This window comes from Mustela erminea, chromosome 9, assembly GCF_009829155.1.
Source record: "Mustela erminea isolate mMusErm1 chromosome 9, mMusErm1.Pri, whole genome shotgun sequence".
NCBI classification, from domain to species: Eukaryota; Metazoa; Chordata; class Mammalia; order Carnivora; family Mustelidae; genus Mustela; species Mustela erminea.
In genome coordinates, this window is record NC_045622.1 from 107,120,163 (window position 1) to 107,140,303 (window position 20,141).

At 50.3% G+C, this 20,141-nt stretch overlaps 1 protein-coding gene across 4 annotated transcripts in view; it reads left to right on the forward strand.

Annotated features, from left to right (window-relative positions):
- Nucleotides 1-20,141, forward strand: part of CAPN1 (calpain 1) — a 28,750-nt gene continuing 8,609 nt past the window's right edge. Inside the window, exons 1-10 of one of the 4 annotated variants that reach the window (XM_032357273.1) lie at nt 1-102; nt 1,685-1,952; nt 2,118-2,187; nt 2,478-2,596; nt 4,244-4,377; nt 4,458-4,626; nt 5,433-5,516; nt 5,860-5,945; nt 6,265-6,339; nt 6,476-6,636. In XM_032357273.1, coding sequence (XP_032213164.1) covers nt 1,686-1,952; nt 2,118-2,187; nt 2,478-2,596; nt 4,244-4,377; nt 4,458-4,626; nt 5,433-5,516; nt 5,860-5,945; nt 6,265-6,339; nt 6,476-6,636 — 1,165 coding nt within the window. In that variant the 5' untranslated portion in view covers nt 1-102; nt 1,685. The other 3 variants (XM_032357275.1, XM_032357274.1, XM_032357272.1) reach the window with 3 other exon arrangements.

A 20,141-nucleotide genomic window follows, 5' to 3' on the forward strand; every position in this document is an offset into this window, starting at 1 on the left:
CGGGAGGCAGGAGGCGGATCTGTCGGTCTAGCTAGGGCCCGCCGACCTGCCTGCAGCCTCTGCCGCCCCCTCCCGGGTAAGGCGGCACAAGGACGCATCCAGGTGGGTGGGCCGAGGACTCGGGGGCGCGGGCAGAGACGCCCACCTCTCGCCGGTTCCGGGTCCAAGAAACCCCCGAGCGCAGGAGGAAGATGGGTTCCCGCCATTGCCGGGCTCCGTCCCATTCTCGCCGCACACACCCGGGAAACCGAGGCCGGGAGGGGCCGGGACTCGCTCAAGGTCGCGCCGCGAGCCGGGGCGGGGGGCGCGCGGAGCCGCTCGGGCCGGGTTGGAGGCGCCCCGAGCTGGAGCCGCGGGGGCGGGTAGCGGGGTGGCGGCGCGGAGCCGGGCTGCGGCGGGGCCCCGGCTGCCGTGTGGCCCGCGTCCGGCAGGGGTGCGCCCGCCGCCAGCCCGGCCCCTCCTCCGAGCCGCCGCCGCTGCCAGAGACAATCTCTGCCCCGCGCTGGGGGCGCTGCGGGGCTGGCGGGGGGCGGCGGGAGGCGAGGCGAGCTGAGCCCCGGGGAATGCCCTCCGGGGGCGCCGCCTGGGGTGGGGCTGCCCGGCCCTGCAACTCGAGCCGCGGCCCCGGGTTAAAAATACCCCCGGCCCTGCCCTCCCCCGCGCTCCCCTCCCCCGCCCCCGCGGTGCCCTTCCGTCTGGGCCGCAGCGGCCCCTCCCCGGGCACCGCTGTGCCTTTCAGTGATCTGTCCTCGCGCGGGCGCGGCGGCGGTGGGAGGGGCGGGGAGACCCTGGGAGAGAGATAGTCGGAGAAGGGGACGCCGAGATAAGGGGGAGCCGAGGGGAAGCCGGGTAGGAGGCCGAGGAGGAGCAGGAGGAGGGAGGGGGAGAGGAGGGCGGAGGGGCAGCGGGAGGAGGGCGGGGAGGAGCGCTCTTCCTGGTTGGGCCCTGCCCTGAGCCGCCACCCGGGAAGGCAGCCGCAGGGACTGCAGCGATCCCCCAAACACTGCTCCCCCAGGTAAGGAGCTGGGTGTCCCGGCCAGGATTTCCCGACCTCTGGCCACTGCTCTCGGGCTGAGGGGCTGCCCCCTGCGCCGGGTCTTCTGAGTGCCCGGGACAGGGGCGGCGGCCCGGGAAGCCGCTCAGCCCAGGCAGCCGGCCCAGCCTGCGCTCACCACTGTCTCCAGGGGCTGGGCTGGGGGAAGGCCGGAGGGGTCGGGACGGAGGCCCGGCAGCCCTGGATCACCCAGCCCGTCTCAGGGCGCTGGGGAGGGGGACCCTGGCTGCCTGGAGTTCTCAGCCTCCCAGTCGGGTGAAGGGGCCAGTGCCTAGGAGCTTGGCTGTTTGGGGAAGGGGTTCCTGTGTCATCTCCCGGCTCTGCCTTGCCCCACCTCCCTGGCCGGCTGAGCCCAGCACTGCGGGCCCGCGACAGTGGGAGTCCAGGAAGGGGAGGGGTTAGCATTATGTAGAGTTGGGGAGGGGGTGGCCAGTGCACCGAGGGGCGGAACGGCCCCCCTCCTGGTTTCTGGGGGCATAAGGAGGTGGCAGAGAGTCCTGGGTTCTATGAGCGGAGCGGTGAGGTGGGGAAACACCAGGTTTGGAAAGTAGGGGTGGTCAGGGGCAGGCAGGAGACCCAGTTCCAGCTCTGGGAAGGCCTGGGTTCTGAGCACGCTGGTCTGTCCTGCAGGATGGCTGAGGAGCTCATCACCCCCGTGTACTGCACCGGGGTGTCAGCTCAAGTGCAGAAGCAGCGGGCCAAGGATCTGGGCCTTGGCCGCCATGAAAACGCCATCAAGTACATGGGCCAAGACTATGAGCAGCTGCGGGCTCATTGCCTGCAGAGTGGGGCCCTCTTTCGTGACGAGGCTTTCCCCCCGGTGCCCCAGAGCCTAGGCTACAAGGACCTGGGCCCCAACTCCTCCAAAACCTATGGCATCAAGTGGAAGCGTCCCACGGTGAGAGGGACCCCCTCCCCGGGGTGGGCTCAGTTTACCCCTGTCCTGGGTGAGGAGTGGGAATAGGACTCCAGGTCCCTGGTGGGGAGTGGGCTGTGGGGCGGCTGGGTTCCAGTTTCGGGGGGGGGGGTGCTGGCCCAGAGACAGGACTCGGGTCTCTTGCAGGAGCTGCTCTCGAATCCCCAGTTCATTGTGGATGGAGCCACGCGCACAGACATCTGCCAGGGAGCACTGGGTAGGCCCTTGGTGGGGGCGGGGGGGGGGGGTTGGGATTCTGAGTGTTTTTTCCAGAGTAGTTCCCCCTGTCTGTTCCTTCTGGCTCTGCCCTAACCCCTCCCTCCCTCCTGCAAGCTCAGGCAGGTTCTGGCTATCAGCGCTGGGCTGGTTTGCCTAGATTCCTAGGTCGGGTCTCTTTGTTGAGGGACAGGGTGCCCAGGGAATCCCAGGTTCTCCCAGGAATGGGCATCCATGCTTCCCGGGGAGCAGATGTGCAGAGCAGTCCTGATCGGGTCCCTCCCATCCCAGGGGACTGTTGGCTCCTGGCTGCCATTGCCTCCCTCACCCTCAATGACACGCTTCTGCATCGAGTGGTTCCACACGGCCAAAGCTTCCAGAACGGCTATGCCGGCATCTTCCATTTCCAGGTGAGGAGCCCTGGATCCACCTAGGACCAGGGGAAAAGGGGGTAGCAGGCCCTGGAGGAGGTGAGGACCGGTGACTCACAGCACTCTGATGTTAGGGCAGCTTAAGTCCACACCCTGCGGGGATCGGTCCTCCCTCTAGAAAGAATTTGACCTCTTGATGCCATCTCAGATCTGTCATGTGTGAAACGGCTGGGCAAGGCAGGTATTTCGGCTGGCGGCTTTCCCGTGTGGTTGTGGGTATCAGGAGCAAAGTGCTCAGAGGAATCGAAAGATCTCTGTAGTATTTCCTGGGGGACAAATGCTTTTCCTCCACAGGGTCTCAGTGTCCCATCTGAAGACTGGATAGTGATCCCCTGTGGGAAAACAGACCAGCACAGGTGGCCATCCCCACCGGTGGCACAAGTGGCCCCCCTCCCCCACCTCCTGCACTTTGGCAGCCTCTAGCCTCTGACAGAGTCCTGCAGAGAAGAAAGAAGGGATTAAATCTGTTTAAACCTGCTATCTCCCTCCTTTCTAAAATATTTTTCTTATTTATTTGACAGAGATCACAAGTAGGCAGAGAGGCAGGCAGAAGGAGAGGGGGAAGCACGCTCGCTCCTGAGCAGAGAGCCTGATGTGGGACTCGATCCCAAGACCCTGAGATCATGACCTGAGCTGAAGGCAGAGGCTTAACCCACTGAGGCACCCAGGACCCTCCCCCCCCAATTCCCTTTTTGCACACAGAGCCCATTTCTCAAGTCACACTAAGGAATTCTCAGTCAGCTGATGCTGGGAGAGAGAACCCCCCATCAACTCTGGATTAGACCCTCTGGCCCTAGTGGCCCCAACCCTGCCCGGGGGATTCCAGGACCTTCTCCCCTCTGGCCTGTTCAGATGGAACCCCTGTCCATCCTGCCCTGGGCCTGAGCAGAGCAGACCAGAGGTACCTAGGGTTGCACATGCAGGGTCCCGCTTGCAGGGGTGTGGCCTCTCTGCCCCGCCCCCTTCCCGCCCTCCTCCTCCAATCCGCTCCTCCCGCCTCCTGATTGGCCTGTTCCATACGCCTGCCCCCAAATCCTAAGTACTTGGGCCCGCTTCCTCTCGTTGCAAGGCTGTTCTGCACTCCTTCCCACCTACCTGGCACTCCATCGCTTCTGGCCCCAGGCTCTTGATGTCTCTGGTCCTGGGAAGGTCCTGGGCCTGTCTCTCCCGCCATCTCTGAAGCAAACCCATGAATGCGGGAACCGCATCCATCTCGTGGTCTAGATGCCATGTTTTTTGATCCACACTTCCTTTACATGTGTATCCTGTCGCGCACCGCCTCCAGACACACATCCGGACCTAGAATGACCTAGAATAAGACCTAGAATGCAGAAGGGAGGGGACTAGGTCCACGAGAGCCAAGCCCCCAGGGCCTTCCAGCCTCTCCATACCTGAGAAAGCACCTTGGTCTGTTTCCAGAGTATCAGTAATGCTGCCCTAAAAACTTTTTAGCTCTGTGAGCATGGTTTGTTTTCCCTTGAAGAAGGCTCCACTGTTCCCTTTTCTGGCCAGGGAAACTGAGATTCAGAGAGGCCACCTCGTTCAGGCTTCTAGATCTGGGGTGCGTGGTCCGGCATCTAGCAGATGGTGGGGCTCAGGTGCTCACCGTGCTCTCGTCCCCTCCAGCTGTGGCAGTTTGGAGAATGGGTGGACGTAGTCGTGGATGACCTGCTGCCCATGAAGGATGGGAAGCTGGTGTTTGTTCACTCTGCCCAAGGCAACGAGTTCTGGAGTGCCCTGCTCGAGAAGGCTTATGCCAAGTGAGTAGGGGCCATGGGCCATGGCAGGGGACCCTGGGGCCTTGTTTGCTGCCAGAGCGCTGACCTGGGGCTGCCCGCAGGGTGAATGGCAGCTATGAGGCCCTCTCCGGGGGCAGCACTTCAGAAGGCTTCGAAGACTTCACAGGCGGGGTCACCGAGTGGTATGAGCTGCGCAAGGCACCCAGCGACCTCTATCAAATCATCCTCAAGGCCCTGGAGCGGGGGTCCCTCCTGGGCTGCTCCATTGACGTGAGTGCACCCAGCCTTGACCCCTGAGCACCCCTCCCCCGCATGACCTGTCTTCTCTTCCAGCAGTTTCCTTTTCCAGCCCAGCCTGGGGCCTTGTCCTGGCCCCAGACTTGGCTCCAGACCCATCACCTCACCCCATCGCTGGATTCTCACCCAGCCTCATCTGTCACCTCAGTCCTGTCTGCCTCCTTTGTGGCTGGTGTCGTTCCTGTCCCCCAGACCTCAGACAGACAGCTTGCTTTCCTGCCCTTCTGCTGCCCAGTGCTGTCGGCCAGTGCTGTTCATCACCCGCCCTGCTGCTCTTCTGTCCTCACCACTTACCCTTGACCTCGGGCTCCGCCCCCCACATCACTGTGTCCTTAGCTCTAACCCCATCCCTGCTCTTCCCCTTCTCCCCCAGTCCTCGCTGACTCAGTTCTGTCCTCACCCCCTTCTCCACCTCACCGCATCCCTCTCCGTGAGGGCCTTGGGGCTCTGGGAGAGCACACGCTATGTGTGTGTGTGCGCGCGCGTGTGTGTTTGCATGGGTCTGGCCAGCTCTGGCCAAAGCAGTGTCAGGGGGCTGCCCAGGCCCCCCTCCGCCAGTGGTGGCGTTGGAGGAGTGACCCTCCCTTTCCAGGGATGCAGTGTATGTGGGGGCGTTAGGCAGAGTCAGGGTCCCTGCTTGCCACTCTCAGTGGCCGTCGTATGTGCTTGGGGGATGTCTGGGACCTGTGATGCTTGGGACTCACCTCCTGACTGGGGATGCGGGTGCCTATGGTCCCTGGAACCTGGCCCCTGACCACGACACTTGTGTTGCTGTGCAGATCTCCAGCGTTCTGGACATGGAGGCCATCACCTTCAAGAAGCTGGTGAAGGGCCACGCGTACTCTGTGACAGGGGCCAAGCAGGTAGCAGCCCACATGGGGTTCTTCCCTGGAGGGTGGTTCCCGCCTCCTCTCTTGCCTTTGCCTGTTTGGCTTGCGCCCAGGGCTTGGGGGAAGGACTGGCTCTTCGACCTCCCAAAGCATCTTACTCGTGGCCCCTGATCCTGAAATGTTTTTCTTGCTCTGCCCTGGTTTTCGGTAGCTTGTGTGCATAGCTGCCTCCCTCCACGGTAAATTCCTAGAGAACGGGCTGTATTTCCCCTGCTGCGGTGCTGGGCGCTGAGCAGGACTCCTGAGGGTGAAGGGGCGGGAAGTGACGTTTCCTTGAAGCGTCGCAGCGGGCACTGACGGGAGCTCTGGGGAACAGGTGAACTACCAGGGCCAGATGGTGAGCCTGATCCGGATGCGGAACCCCTGGGGCGAGGTGGAGTGGACGGGAGCCTGGAGTGACGGGTGAGGGGCAGTGGACCCTGGCCGGGGAGGCTGGGGGAGGCTGGTTGGGGCTGCCGGCGTCTGTGCTGGGGCTGTGCTCAGGACTGACCGGGGAGGGGGGCGTTGGGGGGCATCTCTGTGTTACTGGTTCTGGGGGACTGTCCCGACACAGTTCAGGCCGAACATCCTTGGAGCTGGCCCTCCTGTGACAACCCCTGGAATTGGGACATTGGGCTGGACCACACGGAGGCCTTCTGACCGGGGCTCAGGGAGGATGGGCCCCGGGCACGGAGGCCGCCGGTCAGTCCTGCCAGCACCTGGCAGCGCCCTCTCCCCGCAGCTCCTCGGAGTGGAACAGCGTGGACCCTTACGAGCGGGAGCAGCTCCGGGTGAAGATGGAGGACGGAGAGTTCTGGTGAGCGGCCCCTGCCCTGTCCGGCCCTCTGGGGTTTGCGCTCCAGTTCCCGAGCTCCACGAACCCCACACCTGCCCCCCGCCCCCTCCTGTGCCCTGGCTGGGGGCCGGGGCTCAGCTGTATTCCGGGACCCCAGGATGTCCTTCCGGGACTTCATGCGTGAGTTCACGCGCCTGGAGATCTGCAACCTGACGCCCGATGCGCTCAAGAGCCGGTCCATCCGCAAGTGGAACACGACGCTGTACGAGGGCACCTGGCGGCGGGGGAGCACCGCGGGCGGCTGCCGGAACTACCCAGGTGAGCTGACCTCGAGGCCTGCGGGGCACCCAGGGGTGGCGTCTGGGCCCGGCTGCCTCCTGGCTCGCTCACCTTGCTTCCCGCGCGTCTCCTTCCTAAGCCTCCCCGTTTTTCTCATTTGTGAGATGGCGTGGTTGTGCTGACCTCTGAGATTGTCCTCGAGGAGCATCCTTTACTCCTCATTCTGGAACCTTCCCTCCTGGCTTGCTGTCTTCCTGCCTGGGCCTCCGGCCACTGTTCCCTGAACTTCTGAATCCATGCGGGTGACGTGGGCCACAGCCTGGGCTGTCCATTCCTCCCCACCCACGCCCACAGCGACCCTTTCTTCGACCTTAGTTCAGGCACCCCCCGAAGGCCCACTGGAGCCTGGCCAGACCTCACAGCCTGACCTCTGCCCTGACCCTTTGGGCCCCCTCCTCCGGCAGCCCTCAGCCTCATCTGACCGTCTGGTCTGTGAAGCCCACTGTTGCTCTGTCCTTCCCCAGTCATTGTGCCTTTTCTTCTCACCAGTTAGAGTCACCATGGCATCTTGTCCCCGCAGACACTCTGGCTCCTGGCTCCCGGCTCCCACTCCCCCCCCTCCCCCGAAGAATCCCAGCTGAACCCTCTCCATCAGCTGCAGGACCACTGAGAGGGGCTGCATATTCCCTGTCACGCAACAGGGGCAGCATTTTCCCTGTAAATTCACAGCCGTGGCCCTCAGAGGACCACCTTGCATGGTTCCCGCCAGTTCCCTTGCCAGTTAGGAACATTTCCACTCCCTCAGATCTGCCTCCACGGTTACTCCCATCTGCGGACCTGGCCTTGCACTTGAGGGATACCTCTACTTCCCGCAGGGCGCCTCTGGTGTTCGTCCCGCCTGTCTTGGCCTATGCCGGTCATTACTGCTCTCTTGACTGTGACAATGACAGAACTGCCCGTGCTCATGGGGGGCCACCCCTGCCCCTGCTCTGGCTCCTGTTCTCCCACGTGTCTGGAAGCCTTAGGCTCCATCATCCGTCACCCCCGGCCCCTGTTCTCCATTTCCCCCGTCTGAGAGCACCTCTCGTGACCAGACTTCCCCACCCATTGCTCTGCTCCCCTTCGAAGCAAAATGTTCCCGTTCGCTACACTCCCCATTTCCTTTCCAGCTTCCAGTTCAGATTTTTAACCCGCTGTGGTCTACCTTCCGTCCTCACCGTGCGATCTCTTTGGAAGGCCACCCATATCTTTGGCTTACCCAGACCCCCCTCCCCCGCCACCGCTCTGTTCCCCTGTCCCGTGTCCTCCGTGTTCCCAGCATGGCTCATAGCCCTGTTTTGAAGCATTTTTTCCTCCTTGTAGGGATCCAGTTCCAGTTTTTCCTCAAATAGGCAATAGCGGTGCCCTGTATCATTTATTAAGAAAACTCTCTCCTTTTCTCGCTGCGGTGACGCTCCGTGCGATTGTTCCCGTATCCGTGTGCGTCTCCTTCTGGACTCACCGTTCCATCCCTTGGTTTTCCGCTTCTGCGGATAGCACGTTGATTTCATTGCTAGAGATCTGCGAGAAGTCCTTTGGGGGTGGGGCAAACGCCTTCAAGAGTCTCTTAGCTATTCGTGCCCTCTGTTTTCCTGTACGAATTTTAGAATCAGCTACTAAGCCTTACAGAGAATCATTTTGAGACTTTATGTGGAATCGCGCTGACACTATAGATCGATTTAGGGAGAACTGACATCTTTAAAGCTTTGAGTCGTCTTATCCAAGAATGTGGCATGTTTCTGTTTTGGTCTTCTTAGTGTCTTTCAATGAAATTTTATAATTTTCATCAAAAGACTTATATATCTTTGAGCTTAATTACTAGGTACTGTATCATCTTGTTGCTATTATAAATGGCGTCTCTTAAAATTCTGTTTCCCAAATAACACAGTAACATGCACTTGACCTTTTAAATTTATTTTGTATCCAGCCATCTTTTTTTTTTTTCCCAATAGTGCATGGGACAAGAGAGTAGTTGGCGGGGGGAGGGGGACACAGGAACAGAATCTTAAGCAAACTTCATGCCCATAGGGCTCAATGTCATGTCCCTGAGATCATGACCTGAGCTGATATCCAGAGTCAGACACTTAACTGACTGAGCCACCCAGGTGCCCCTCCAGCAAATTTTTTAAACTATAATTTTTAAAAAGCTTTTATTTATTTGAGAGAGAGAGAGACAGAGATAGTTAGAGAGAGCACAAGCGGGGAGGAGAGAGAAGCAGGCCCCCTGCTGAGCAGGGACGCCTATGCGGAACTTGATCCCAGGACCCTGGGATCATGACCTGAGCTGAAGGCAGATGCTTAACGACTTAGACACCCAGGTACCAGTGATTTTTTTTGTATACCTGCAGTGTTGGGCCATCACCACCACTATCTAATGCCAGAACCTTTTCACTACTCCCCAAAGAAACTTTGTATCCATAAGGATCACTCCCTCTCTCCCTCTCTCTCCCTAAGCCCCTGGGAACCACTACTTTACATTTTGTCTCTGTAGATTTGTGTCTTCTAGGCATTGTAAATGGGATCATACAACATGTGGCTTTTCATGCATGGCTTCTTTCCCTTATTGTAATGTTTTCAAAGGCTGTCCCTGTGGCAGCATGCTCCCAGTACTGGATTTCTTTTTTATGGCTGAAAAATACTCCACAGTGTGTATAACACCACCTTATGCTCATTCAGTCATCAGTTGTTGGACATTGAGATTGTTTCTAGTTTTGGGCTCTTATGAGTCATACTGCCATGAGCATTCATGTACCTGTATTTGTGGGAGCAGATGTTCCCTTGGGTCTCTTCTTAGGAGCGAAATTGTTGGGTTGCATGGTAACCCTATGTTTGACTCTGAGGAACTGCCACCTGTTTCCTAAAGTGACAGCACCATGATACATTCCCGCTAGCGCTGTCGAAGTTCCGGTTTCTCCACATGCTTGTCAACACTTGTCATTGACCAGGTTTTTTATTGTAGCTGCCCCTGGTGGGTATAAAATGGCATCTCATTGACAATTTGCATTTCCCTAATGATGAATGATGTTGAAAAGAATGTCTTTTCATGTATTCATCAGCCACTTATGTATGTTTTTCAGAGTTGCTATTCAAATAGTTCGGTCATTTAAATTTAATTTTATTTAAGATTTTAATAATTTGACGGAGAGAAAGAGCACAAGCAGGGGGAGTGTCAGGGAGAGGGAGAAGCAGGCTCCCCACTGAGCTTGGAACCCAATGTGGGGCTTGATCCCAGGACCCTGGGATCATGACCTGAGCTGAAGGCAGATGCTTAACCGACAGAGCCACCCAAGCGCCCCCTAGAAGAAGTTCAGTTAACTTTGCCAAGATCCATCAGAGGAATCACTGTCTTCCTTACAAAATGTATTTCTTAAGTAGTAAGACTTGAAAGACTTAAGCAGAAAGACTTGAAATTACTCCTTGATCCGGCAGCTGCAGAATGGGTACTATGCTAGGCATGAAAAAACATTAATATTGTGTGTCCCCATCAGAGTTCTTGGGTGACCAGGTGGATTGTCAAAGAGCAGTCATATTTCAAAAGGAATCTTATGAACAGGAGATCTCAGCAATGGTCTTGAAATGTTCATAAAGCATGTTATAAACAGATGTGCTGTCACAGAGGCTTTCTTATTCCATTCAAAGAGCACAGCTGGGGGCATCTGGCTGGTTAAGTAGGAGGAGCGTGCAACTCTTGATCTCTGGGTCATGAGTTTGAGCCCTAGGTTGGGTGTAGAGATCATGTAAAAAAAATTAATAATTTAGAGGGCAAAGACAGAGTAGGTTTGGCATAATTCTAAAGAGCCCTAGGATTTATGGAACAGTAAATGAGCACTGCCTTCAACTTAAAGTTGCCAACTGTGTTAGCCCCTAATGAGAGTCAGCCTATCCTTTGAAGCCTTGAGAGCAGGCATTGACTTCTCCTCTCCAGCTATGAAAGTCATAGATGGCATCTTCCTCCAATAGAAGGCTGTTTTGTTTACACTGAAAATCTGTTGGTTAGTGTAGCTGCCTGCATTCATGCTCTCAGCTTTATCTGCTGGGAACTTGATACTGCCGCTCCTACTTGTTGTGTCTCCTGGCACCTTCATGTTACAGAGTTGGCTTCTTTTCTCAAATGTATGAACCAATGTCTGGTGCCTTCAGACTTTCCTTCTGCAGCTTCCTCACCTCACTCAGCCTTCACAGAACTGGAGAGAATTAGGACCTTGCTCTGGATTAGGTCTTCGCCTAGGGAATGTTGGGGCTGGTTTGATCTTTTGTCCGGACCACTAAAACTTCTTATCAGTGATAAGGTTATCTCACTTTCTTATCATGTGTTTACTGGAATAGTGCTTTTATTTTTTTAAAGATCTTATTTATTTTTAGAGAGAAAGAGAGTGCACATAGGCCCATAAGCTGGAGAGGGGTAGAGGGTGAAGCAGATTCCTCACTGAGTGGGGAGCCCCATCTGGGGCTTAATCCCAGGGTCCTGGGATCGAGCCCCGCGTGGGACTCTACTCAGCCGGGAGCCTGCTTCCTCCTCTCTCTCTGCCTGCCTCTCCGCCTACTTGTGATCTCTATCTGTCAAATAAATAAATAAAATCTAAAAAAAAAAAAGAATTTTTCCTTTGTAGTCACAACTTGGCTGTTTGATGCAGGAGGCCTAGCCTTCTGCCCCTTTTAGCTTTTTTTTTTTTTTTAAAGATTTTATTTATTTATTCGACAGACAGAGATCACAAGTAGGCAGAGAGGCAGGCAGAGAGAGAGAGAGAGAGAGAGAGAGAGGGAAGCAGGCTCCCTGCGGAGCAGAGAGCCGGATGCTGGACTCGATCCCAGGACCCTGAGATCATGACCTGAGCCGAAGGCAGCGGCTTAACCCACTGAGCCACCCAGGCGCCCCCCCTTTTGGCTTTTGACACACCTTCCTCATTAAGCTTAATCATTTCTAGTTTTTGATTAAAAGTGGGAGACATGGGACTCTTTCATTTGAACACTCAGAGGCCATTGTAGGGTGATGCACTGGTCTCATTTTAATATTGTTGTGTCTCCAAGAATAGGGAGGCCCCAGAAGAGGGAGAAAGGTGGGACAGCCGGTGGGTGGAATTGTTAGAACACGCATGGCATTTGTCTAAGTGGGTACAACTTGTAGTACCCCCAAATAAGCACAATAGTAGTGTAAGAGATCACTGATCACTGTAGTACCATGTATGGTGTGAGATAGGTGCCCAGCTGAATTCGTGTGCGTGTGGAAATCAGTTGTTTCAGCATGATCTGTTGACAAAACTACGTTTTCCCCATTGAATGGTCTTGGCACCCATGGCAAAAATCAGTTGGCCATCTATGTATATGGGTTTGTTTTTGTACTCAGTCCTTTTCTTTTAGTTTATATATCCCTTTTTTATTTTAAGATTTTATTTATTCATTCATTTACTCATTCATTCACTCAGAGAGCATGTGTGAGGGAGAGAGAATCCCAAGCAGACTCCATGCTCAGCAAAGAGCCCAACACAGGGCTCGATCTCACAACCCTGAGATCGTGATCTGAGGTGAAATCAGGAGTCAGATGCTTAACTGACTGAGCCACCCACACACCCCTCTATATCCATTCTTAAGCCTGTACCACAATGTTATAGTTACTGTAGCAATTACTGTAGCTTTGTAGTAAGCTTTGAAATCCGGAAGTGTGAGTCTTCTACCTTTTGCGTTTTTTTTCATAATCATTATGACTTCTGGGCCCCTTATAATTCCATATGAGTCTGAGGATAATGCTTTTCCACTTCTGTGAAGAAAGGTGTTGGAATTTAAGTAAAGATTATATCGAATCTGCAGATCACTTCCGATAGTGTTGACATTTTAATAATACTAAATTATCTGATCCATGAACTTGGGGTATCTTTTTATTTTTTCATTAATTTCTTTCAGCAGTGTTTTGACGTTTTCAGTGTTAAGTTTTTCAGCTCCTTTGTTAAATTTATATCTAGGTAGTTTATTCTTTTGTATACTGTTGTAAAGGAATTATTTTACTAATTTCCTTTTTCAATTGTTCATTGTTGGTGTATGGAAACACAACTGATTTTTGTGTCTTGAGCTTCGTAATCTGCAGCTTTGCTGACTTTGATACTAGTTCTAGTAACTTTCTTGTGGATTCTTCATGTTTTTCTATATACAGGATCATGTTATTTGCAAATGGAAATAGTTTTTTTCCTTTGCAATTTGAATGCCTTTTTCCCCCGCTTGACTAATTGCTCCAGCTGGAGCTTCCCATACCGTGGTTATATAGCAGTGGTATAAGCAGGCATCTTGTTCCTGATCTTAGGGTGAAAGTTGCAGTCTCTGAGTATGATATTACTGGCTTTTCTATAAACATTCTTTGTCATATTGAGGTCATGCCGTTTTGTTCCTAGTGGGTATTTTTTTTTAAGTTTTTATTTATTTGATAGAGAAACAGTGAGAGAGGGACACAAGCAGGGGGAGTGGGAGAAAGAGAAGCAGGCTTCCTGCTGACCAAGGAGCCTGATATGGGGCTCAGTCCCAGGACCCTGGGATCATGACCTGAGCCCAAGGCAGATGCTTAATGACTGAACCACCCAAGCGCCCCTATTCTTAGTTTTCTGAATTTTTTTTTTTATCATGAATGTCTGTTGGACTTCATGAAATGCCTTTTCTATATCAATTACGATGATCATGTAGGTTTTCGCCCTTTGTTCTGTTAATGTAGTATATATATTAAATTGGTTGATTTTCTTATGTTGAAACTATCCCTCATTCCTGAGATAAATCCTGTTTCATGGGGTCTGATCCTTTTAAGATACCTTTGGATTTGATTTGCTAGTATTTTGTTGGGGATTTTTACTTTGATATTTATAAGTGATGTCCTGTGATTTTCTTGTGATGTCTTTACCTGGCTTTGGTGCCAAGGTAGTGTCACATAGAATGAGTTAGTTTATCAAAAAGAAATGAACATGTAAATGAGAAATCATGTAGAATAGTAATTAAAACACTATGTGCCTGTATTAGAAAAAAAAAACAACGATCTGAGATCAATAACCTGATCTTCTACCTTAAGAATCTAGTAAAATTGCAAACTAAACCCAAAGCAAGCATAAGAAAGGAAATAATAAGGATGAAAGTCCAAAGAAAGGAAACAGAATAGAGAAACAATAGAGAAAAATCAGGGAGATCAATAGTCAGTCCTTTGAAAAGCTCAGCAAAATTGGCAAATCTTTAGCCAAACTAAACAAGAAAAAAGAAGACTCCAGTTAGTAAAATCAGGAATTAAAGAGAGAGCATCACTACGAACCCAACAGAAATAAATGGATTATAAGGAGATACTGTGAATAATTGTGTGCCAACAAATCAGCTAACCTAGATGAAATGGACAAGTTCCTAGAAAGAGACAGGCTACCAACATTGACTTAAGGAAAACAGAAAATCTGAATATGCCTGTAATGAGATTGAGTCTATAACCAAACCTCCCAGTTATAACTTGCTAATTATTCTTTTACCGTCTGTATGAGATCATTGCTTTGAAATAAATAGAAGCTGGTTCTGCAGGCCAGCACGTGGTGAGTTTTCCTCTGTGTCCTCACATTCTCAATAAGACTGGCCAACACTTACCTGTTTTGTATTATATGCCAAGCATTCCTCTAAGTATTTGAAGTGCAGTAACTTGCTTAACTTTCACACTGACCCTACGAGGTAGGTACTTTCATTATTACATGTTTAACAGTTAAGGAAGGTGGGTCACTAAGAAGTGGCGGAGCTGGGATTTGAACCCAGGATTGCAGCCCTGCGGTCTGTTCTCTTGACCATGACACAGTTCTGAGTGCTAGGGGGAATGCTTTATAATTGTTCACCATATGAAACTTAATCTGTTAATTACTGGAAGAGGGAGGATAAAATCAAACCCCCTCCTGATGGTTTTGCTGATTTTTCCCTTTATATCTATCAGTTATTTTTCTCTACATATTCTGCATTATGATATTAGGTGCATCAGGCTTAGAATTGTTTTCAGTTGCTAGTGAATTGAACCTATTTTGTTGTTACTTAATGGCTACCTTTTTTGGTAACAATTTTTTTTTTCTTAAGATTCTGTTTATATGTTTGACAGAAGAAGAGAGAGTAAGAGAGGGAACACAAGCAGGGAGAGTGGGAGAGGGAGAAGCAGGCTCCCCGCAGAGCAGGGAGCCCAGTGTGGGGCTCGATCCTCGGACCCTGGGATCGTGACCTGAGCCGAAGGCAGATGCTTAGTGACTGAGTGACCCAGGCTCCCCCTTCAGTAACAAATCTTGTAGTTTTAAGTATATTTCACTCAATGTCACTATAGCAATTACAGTTTTCTTCTGGTTAGTAATTTTGTGGTATGTTTCACTATACTCTGTGATGTCTGATCTTTTCTAAAGCTCAGTGTTTTAGTTGTTATCTTTCGTAAACTGACTAGCTGGCTTTTTAATAATCTGTTTGAAAAATTTTGCCATTTGGTTAGAGAGTTTAATCCACTTACAGTTAACAGTGATTACTAATAACTTTGCATTTATTTCAGCAGACTTACTGCACATTTTATTGGTCCCTCCTGTTATGCCTTATTTTGGATTGAATTCTTTTTTTTTTTTTTTTTTTTTTTTTTTTAAAGATTTTATTTATTTATTTGACAGGCAGAGTTCACAAGTAGGCAGAGAGGCAGGCAGAGAGAGAGAGGGAAGCAGGCTCCCTGCTGAGCAGAGAGCCCGATGCGGGACTCGATCCCAGGACCCTGAGATCATGACCTGAGCCGAAGGCAGCAGCTTAACCCACTGAGCCACCCAGGCGCCCTGGATTGAATTCTTTAACCTTTTTCTCTCCTGGCTTTTCAGTCTATGAATTTGGAAGATATACTTTTTTTTTTTTTTTTATTTGACAGAGAAAGAGACACAGCAAGAGAGGGAACACAAGCAGGGAGAGTGGGAGAGGGAGAAGCAGGGTCCCCGCTGAGCAGAGAGCCCGATGTGGGCCTCTATCCTAGGACCCTGGGATCCTGACCCAAGCTAAGGCAAATGCTTAACGACTGAGCCACCCAGGCAGCCCTGAAGATATACGTTCTTAATACATTCTGAAGTTAGTTGATCAATATCTTGACCCTCCTCCTGAACGATGCAAAGACCTTAGACTACTTAACTTGGCTCACCCCTCCCTTTGTTTAATATGCTGTTTTTAGATTTTAATTCTAAACAGTTTTCTTAATATCTTTATTTATTTTTTTTTTAAAGATTTTATTTATTTATCAGAGAGAGAGGGGGAGAGAGCGAGCACAGGCAGAATGGCAGGCAGAGGCAGAGGGAGAAGCAGGCTCCCTGCTGAGCAAGGAGCCCGATGTGGGACTCGATCCCAGGACGCTGGGATCATGACCTGAGCCGAAGGCAGCTGCTTAACCAACTGAGCCACTCAGGCGTCCCAACAGTTTTCTTAATATCTTTATATTTAATTCTTAAATATCATCATCATCACTATTTGATATAGTCCATATTCATTAGATTTTCCACACAACAATTTTTTTTCTCACCATTTTCATCTGAGACCATTTTCCATCTCCCCGAAATACACCCTTTGTGTTTCTTACTGTCCATCTCCTCCACCCTCTCCTTCCGTAAACGTTCTCAGTAGCTCTGTAAAATGTCCTCATGGGGTGTTTATTCTCAACACTTCTCTGAACACAGAATTCTGGATTGTGAGACTCCGGCCCATTGAAGAAGTTGTTACTCTTCATTCTGCTTCTGTTGTTCCAGGAGTCAGACTCTGTCTCCCACGCCTCCTGCAATGCTTTGTCTCTTCTGTTTTTCAAGATTGTTTACCTTTGATACTCTGTCATTTCACCATGATGTACTGAAGTGTGGATTTTTTTTCATTCCTCTTTGGAGTCATTGGACTTTGTCCATCTGCAAATTGATGTGTTCAGACAATTCTAGAAAATTTTTAGTTATGAGCTTCTAGAATAGCAGCTCTGTCTTACACTCTTCGTTTTTTTCCTTTTAGAATTCCAATCTAATGTAAGCTGGAACTTCTCGCTTAGTCGTCTGTGTCTCTTAACATCGCTTCAGTTTTCCATCTAATCTCCCTGGGTCACATTCTGGAGTGTTCCTTCCATTCTCAATTCTCTAATGTCTTTTTTAAAAAAATATTTTATTTATTTATATGACAGACAGAGATCACAAGTAGGCAGAGAGGCAGGCAGAGAGAGAAAGGGAAGCAGGCTTCTCACTGAGAAGAAAGCCCAATGTGGGGCTTGATCCCAGGACCCTGAGATCATGACCTGAGCCAAAGGCAGAGGCTTAACCTGAGCCATCCAGGTGCCCCTGTTGGTTAATCTTTCTAATACTTAATTTTGTTTAAAAATTTATGTCTAGAAGTTCTGATGTCTCTTTTTCAAATCTGTTCATTCTTCCTCATATTTTCAAGTTTTTCATTTATTTCTTTAAATATATAAGCCTAGTCTTTTTTATATTCTGTGTCTGATTATTACAATATCTGAAGTCTTGGTGGGTTGGTTTTTGTCCAGTGTGGCTGCTGGTTTTTACTCCTCATGGCTTCTTTCCTCGTGAGATTTTTTTTTTTTAATTTTATTTATTTGTCAGCATAAGCAGAGGAACAGCAGGCAGTGGGAGAAGCAGACACCCCGCTGAGCAAGGAGCCTCATGTGGGGCTCGATCCCGGGACCCTGGGATCATGACCTGAGCGAAAGGCAGACGCTTAACCGACTGAGCCACCCAGACGCCCCTGCATTGTGAGATTTTTGACCCATTTGGCCTACAAGTTCATGGGTGGGAGGTCTTTGAATCCTTGGGTAAAGTTAAGTTCCTCTAGTGTTTCTGTCAGTCACCTGGGATGCTGCAACCCAGGACTCTCAAAAACAAATTCTCTCCTTAAGATTTCCTTGACCTCACAGGCAGCATGAAGTACAACCCAAGCTTGGGGCTCCTCGGTGGCTCAGTGGGTTAAAGCTTCTGCCTTCGACTCGGGTCATGGTCCCAGGGTCCTGTGATTGAGCCCCACATTGGGCTCTCTGCTCAGTGGGGAGCCTGCTTTCCCCTCTCTCTCTCTGCCTGCCTCTCTGCCTACTTGTCATCTCTGTCTGTCAAATAAATAAATAAAATCTTAAAATGAAATAAATACATAAATAAAACTGCAAGCTCTCTTGAAGGCTTGTGGGTCTAAATTCTCCGGGAGATTTTTTCCCCCCTTCTTCCCAACGGGGTTTGTTTTTCTTTCACTATTAACACTGTTGGCATTCCTCATAGGGTCTCAGTTTTATCACCAGGATCTCCTATTAGATATTTTTTTAAGATTTTATTTATTTATGTAGAGAGTGAGCAAGAGGGAGAGAGAGAAAGCGCATGAGCCAGGGGAGGGGCAGAGAACCAGATTCCCCATTGAGCAGGGAGCCCGATGCTGGACTCCATCCCAGGACTCTGGGATCACAACCTGAGCCAAAAGCAGGTGCTTAACTGCCTGAGCCACCCAGGTGCCATCCTATTAGATTTGGTCTCCTGTGCCAGAACCCAGGGCTCAGGGTTTCCAGGAGTCAGCAGAAGTCCTTTGGCGTTATTTACCTTGTAGGCTCCTAGTGTCCTTTTTGTTTGTTTGTTTGTTTGAAGATTATGTTTATTTGAGAGAAAAAGCATGAGCAGGAGAGGCAGAGGGAGAAGGGCAAGCAGACTCTGCTGAGTGGGGAGCCTGACGTGGGGCTTGATCCCAGGACCCCGAGACCGTGACCGGAGCCGGAGTCAGACACACAACCTGCTGAGCCACCCAGGTCCCCCACCTCATGTTCATTTTTTTTTTTTTTAACATTAAAAGATATACCTTTATTTTTGGTACTTGTATACAGTTGTGTCTCAATAAAAGCTATGACTGTGGCTAATTCCAAAGGCTCTTAAACCTTGAGCTATTTATAGAGTCTTTTTTTTTTAATTTTTAATTTTTTATAAACATACATTTTTATCCCCAGGGGTACAGGTCTGTGAATCACCAGATTTACACACTTCACAGCACTCACCAAAGCACATACCCTCCCCAATGTCCATAATCCCACCCCCTTCTCCCAACCCCCTCCCCCCAGCAACCCTCAGTTTGTTTTGTGAGATTAAGAGTCACTTATGGTTTGTCTCCCTCCCAATTCCATCTTGTTTCATTGATTCTTTTTTTTTTTTTTTTGTTTCATTGATTCTTCTTCTACCCACTTAAGCCCCCATGTTGCATCACCACTTCCTCATATCAGGGAGATCATATGATAGTTGTCTTTCTCTGCTTGACTTATTTCACTCAGCATGATACACTCTAGTTCCATCCATGTTGTCGCAAATGGCAAGATTTCATTTCTTTTGATGGCGGCGTAGTATTCCATTGTGTATATATACCACCTCTTCTTGATCCATTCATCTGTTGATGGACATCTAGGTTCTTTCCATAGTTTGGCTATTGTGGACATTGCTGCTATAAACATTCGGGTGCACGTGCCCCTTTGGATCACTACGTTTGTATCTTTAGGGTAAATACCCAGTAGTGCAATTGCTGGGTCATAGGGCAGTTCTATTTTCAACATTTTGAGGAACCTCCATGCTGTTTTCCAGAGTGGCTGCACCAGCTTGCATTCCCACCAGCAGTGTAGGAGGGTTCCCCTTTCTCCGCATCCTCGCCAGCATCTGTCATTTCCTGACTTGTTGATTTTAGCCATTCTGACTGGTGTGAGGTGATATCTCACTGTGGTTTTGATTTGTATTTCCCTGATGCCGAGTGATATGGAGCACTTTTTCATGTGTCTGTTGGCCATCTGGATGTCTTCTTTGCAGAAATGTCTGTTCATGTCCTCTGCCCATTTCTTGATTGGATTATTTGTTCTTTGGGTGTTGAGTTTGCTAAGTTCTTTATAGATTCTGGACACTAGTCCTTTATCTGATATGTCGTTTGCAAATATCTTCTCCCATTCTGTCAGTTGTCTTTTGATTTTGTTAACTGTTTCCTTTGCTGTGCAAAAGCTTTTGATCTTGATGAAATCCCAATAGTTCATTTTTGCCCTTGCTTCCCTTGCCTTTGGCGTTGTTCCTAGGAAGATGTTGCTGCGGCTGAGGTCGAAGAGGTTGCTGCCTGTGTTCTCCTCAAGGATTTTGATGGATTCCTTTCGCACATTGAGGTCCTTCATCCATTTTGAGTCTATTTTCGTGTGTGGTATAAGGAAATGGTCCAATTTAATTTTTCTGCATGTGGCTGGCCAATTTTCCCAGCACCATTTATTGAAGAGGCTGTCTTTTTTCCATTGGACAGTCTTTCCTGCTTTGTCGAAGATTAGTTGACTGTAGAGTTGAGGGTCTATTTCTGGGCTCTCTATTCTGTTCCATTGATCTATGTGTCTGTTTTTGTGCCAGTACCATGCTGTCTTGATGATGACAGCTTTGTAACAGAGCTTGAAATCCGGAATTGTGATGCCACCAACTTTGGCTTTCTTTTTCAGTATCCCTTTGGCTATTCGAGGTCTTTTCTGGTTCCATATAAATTTTAGA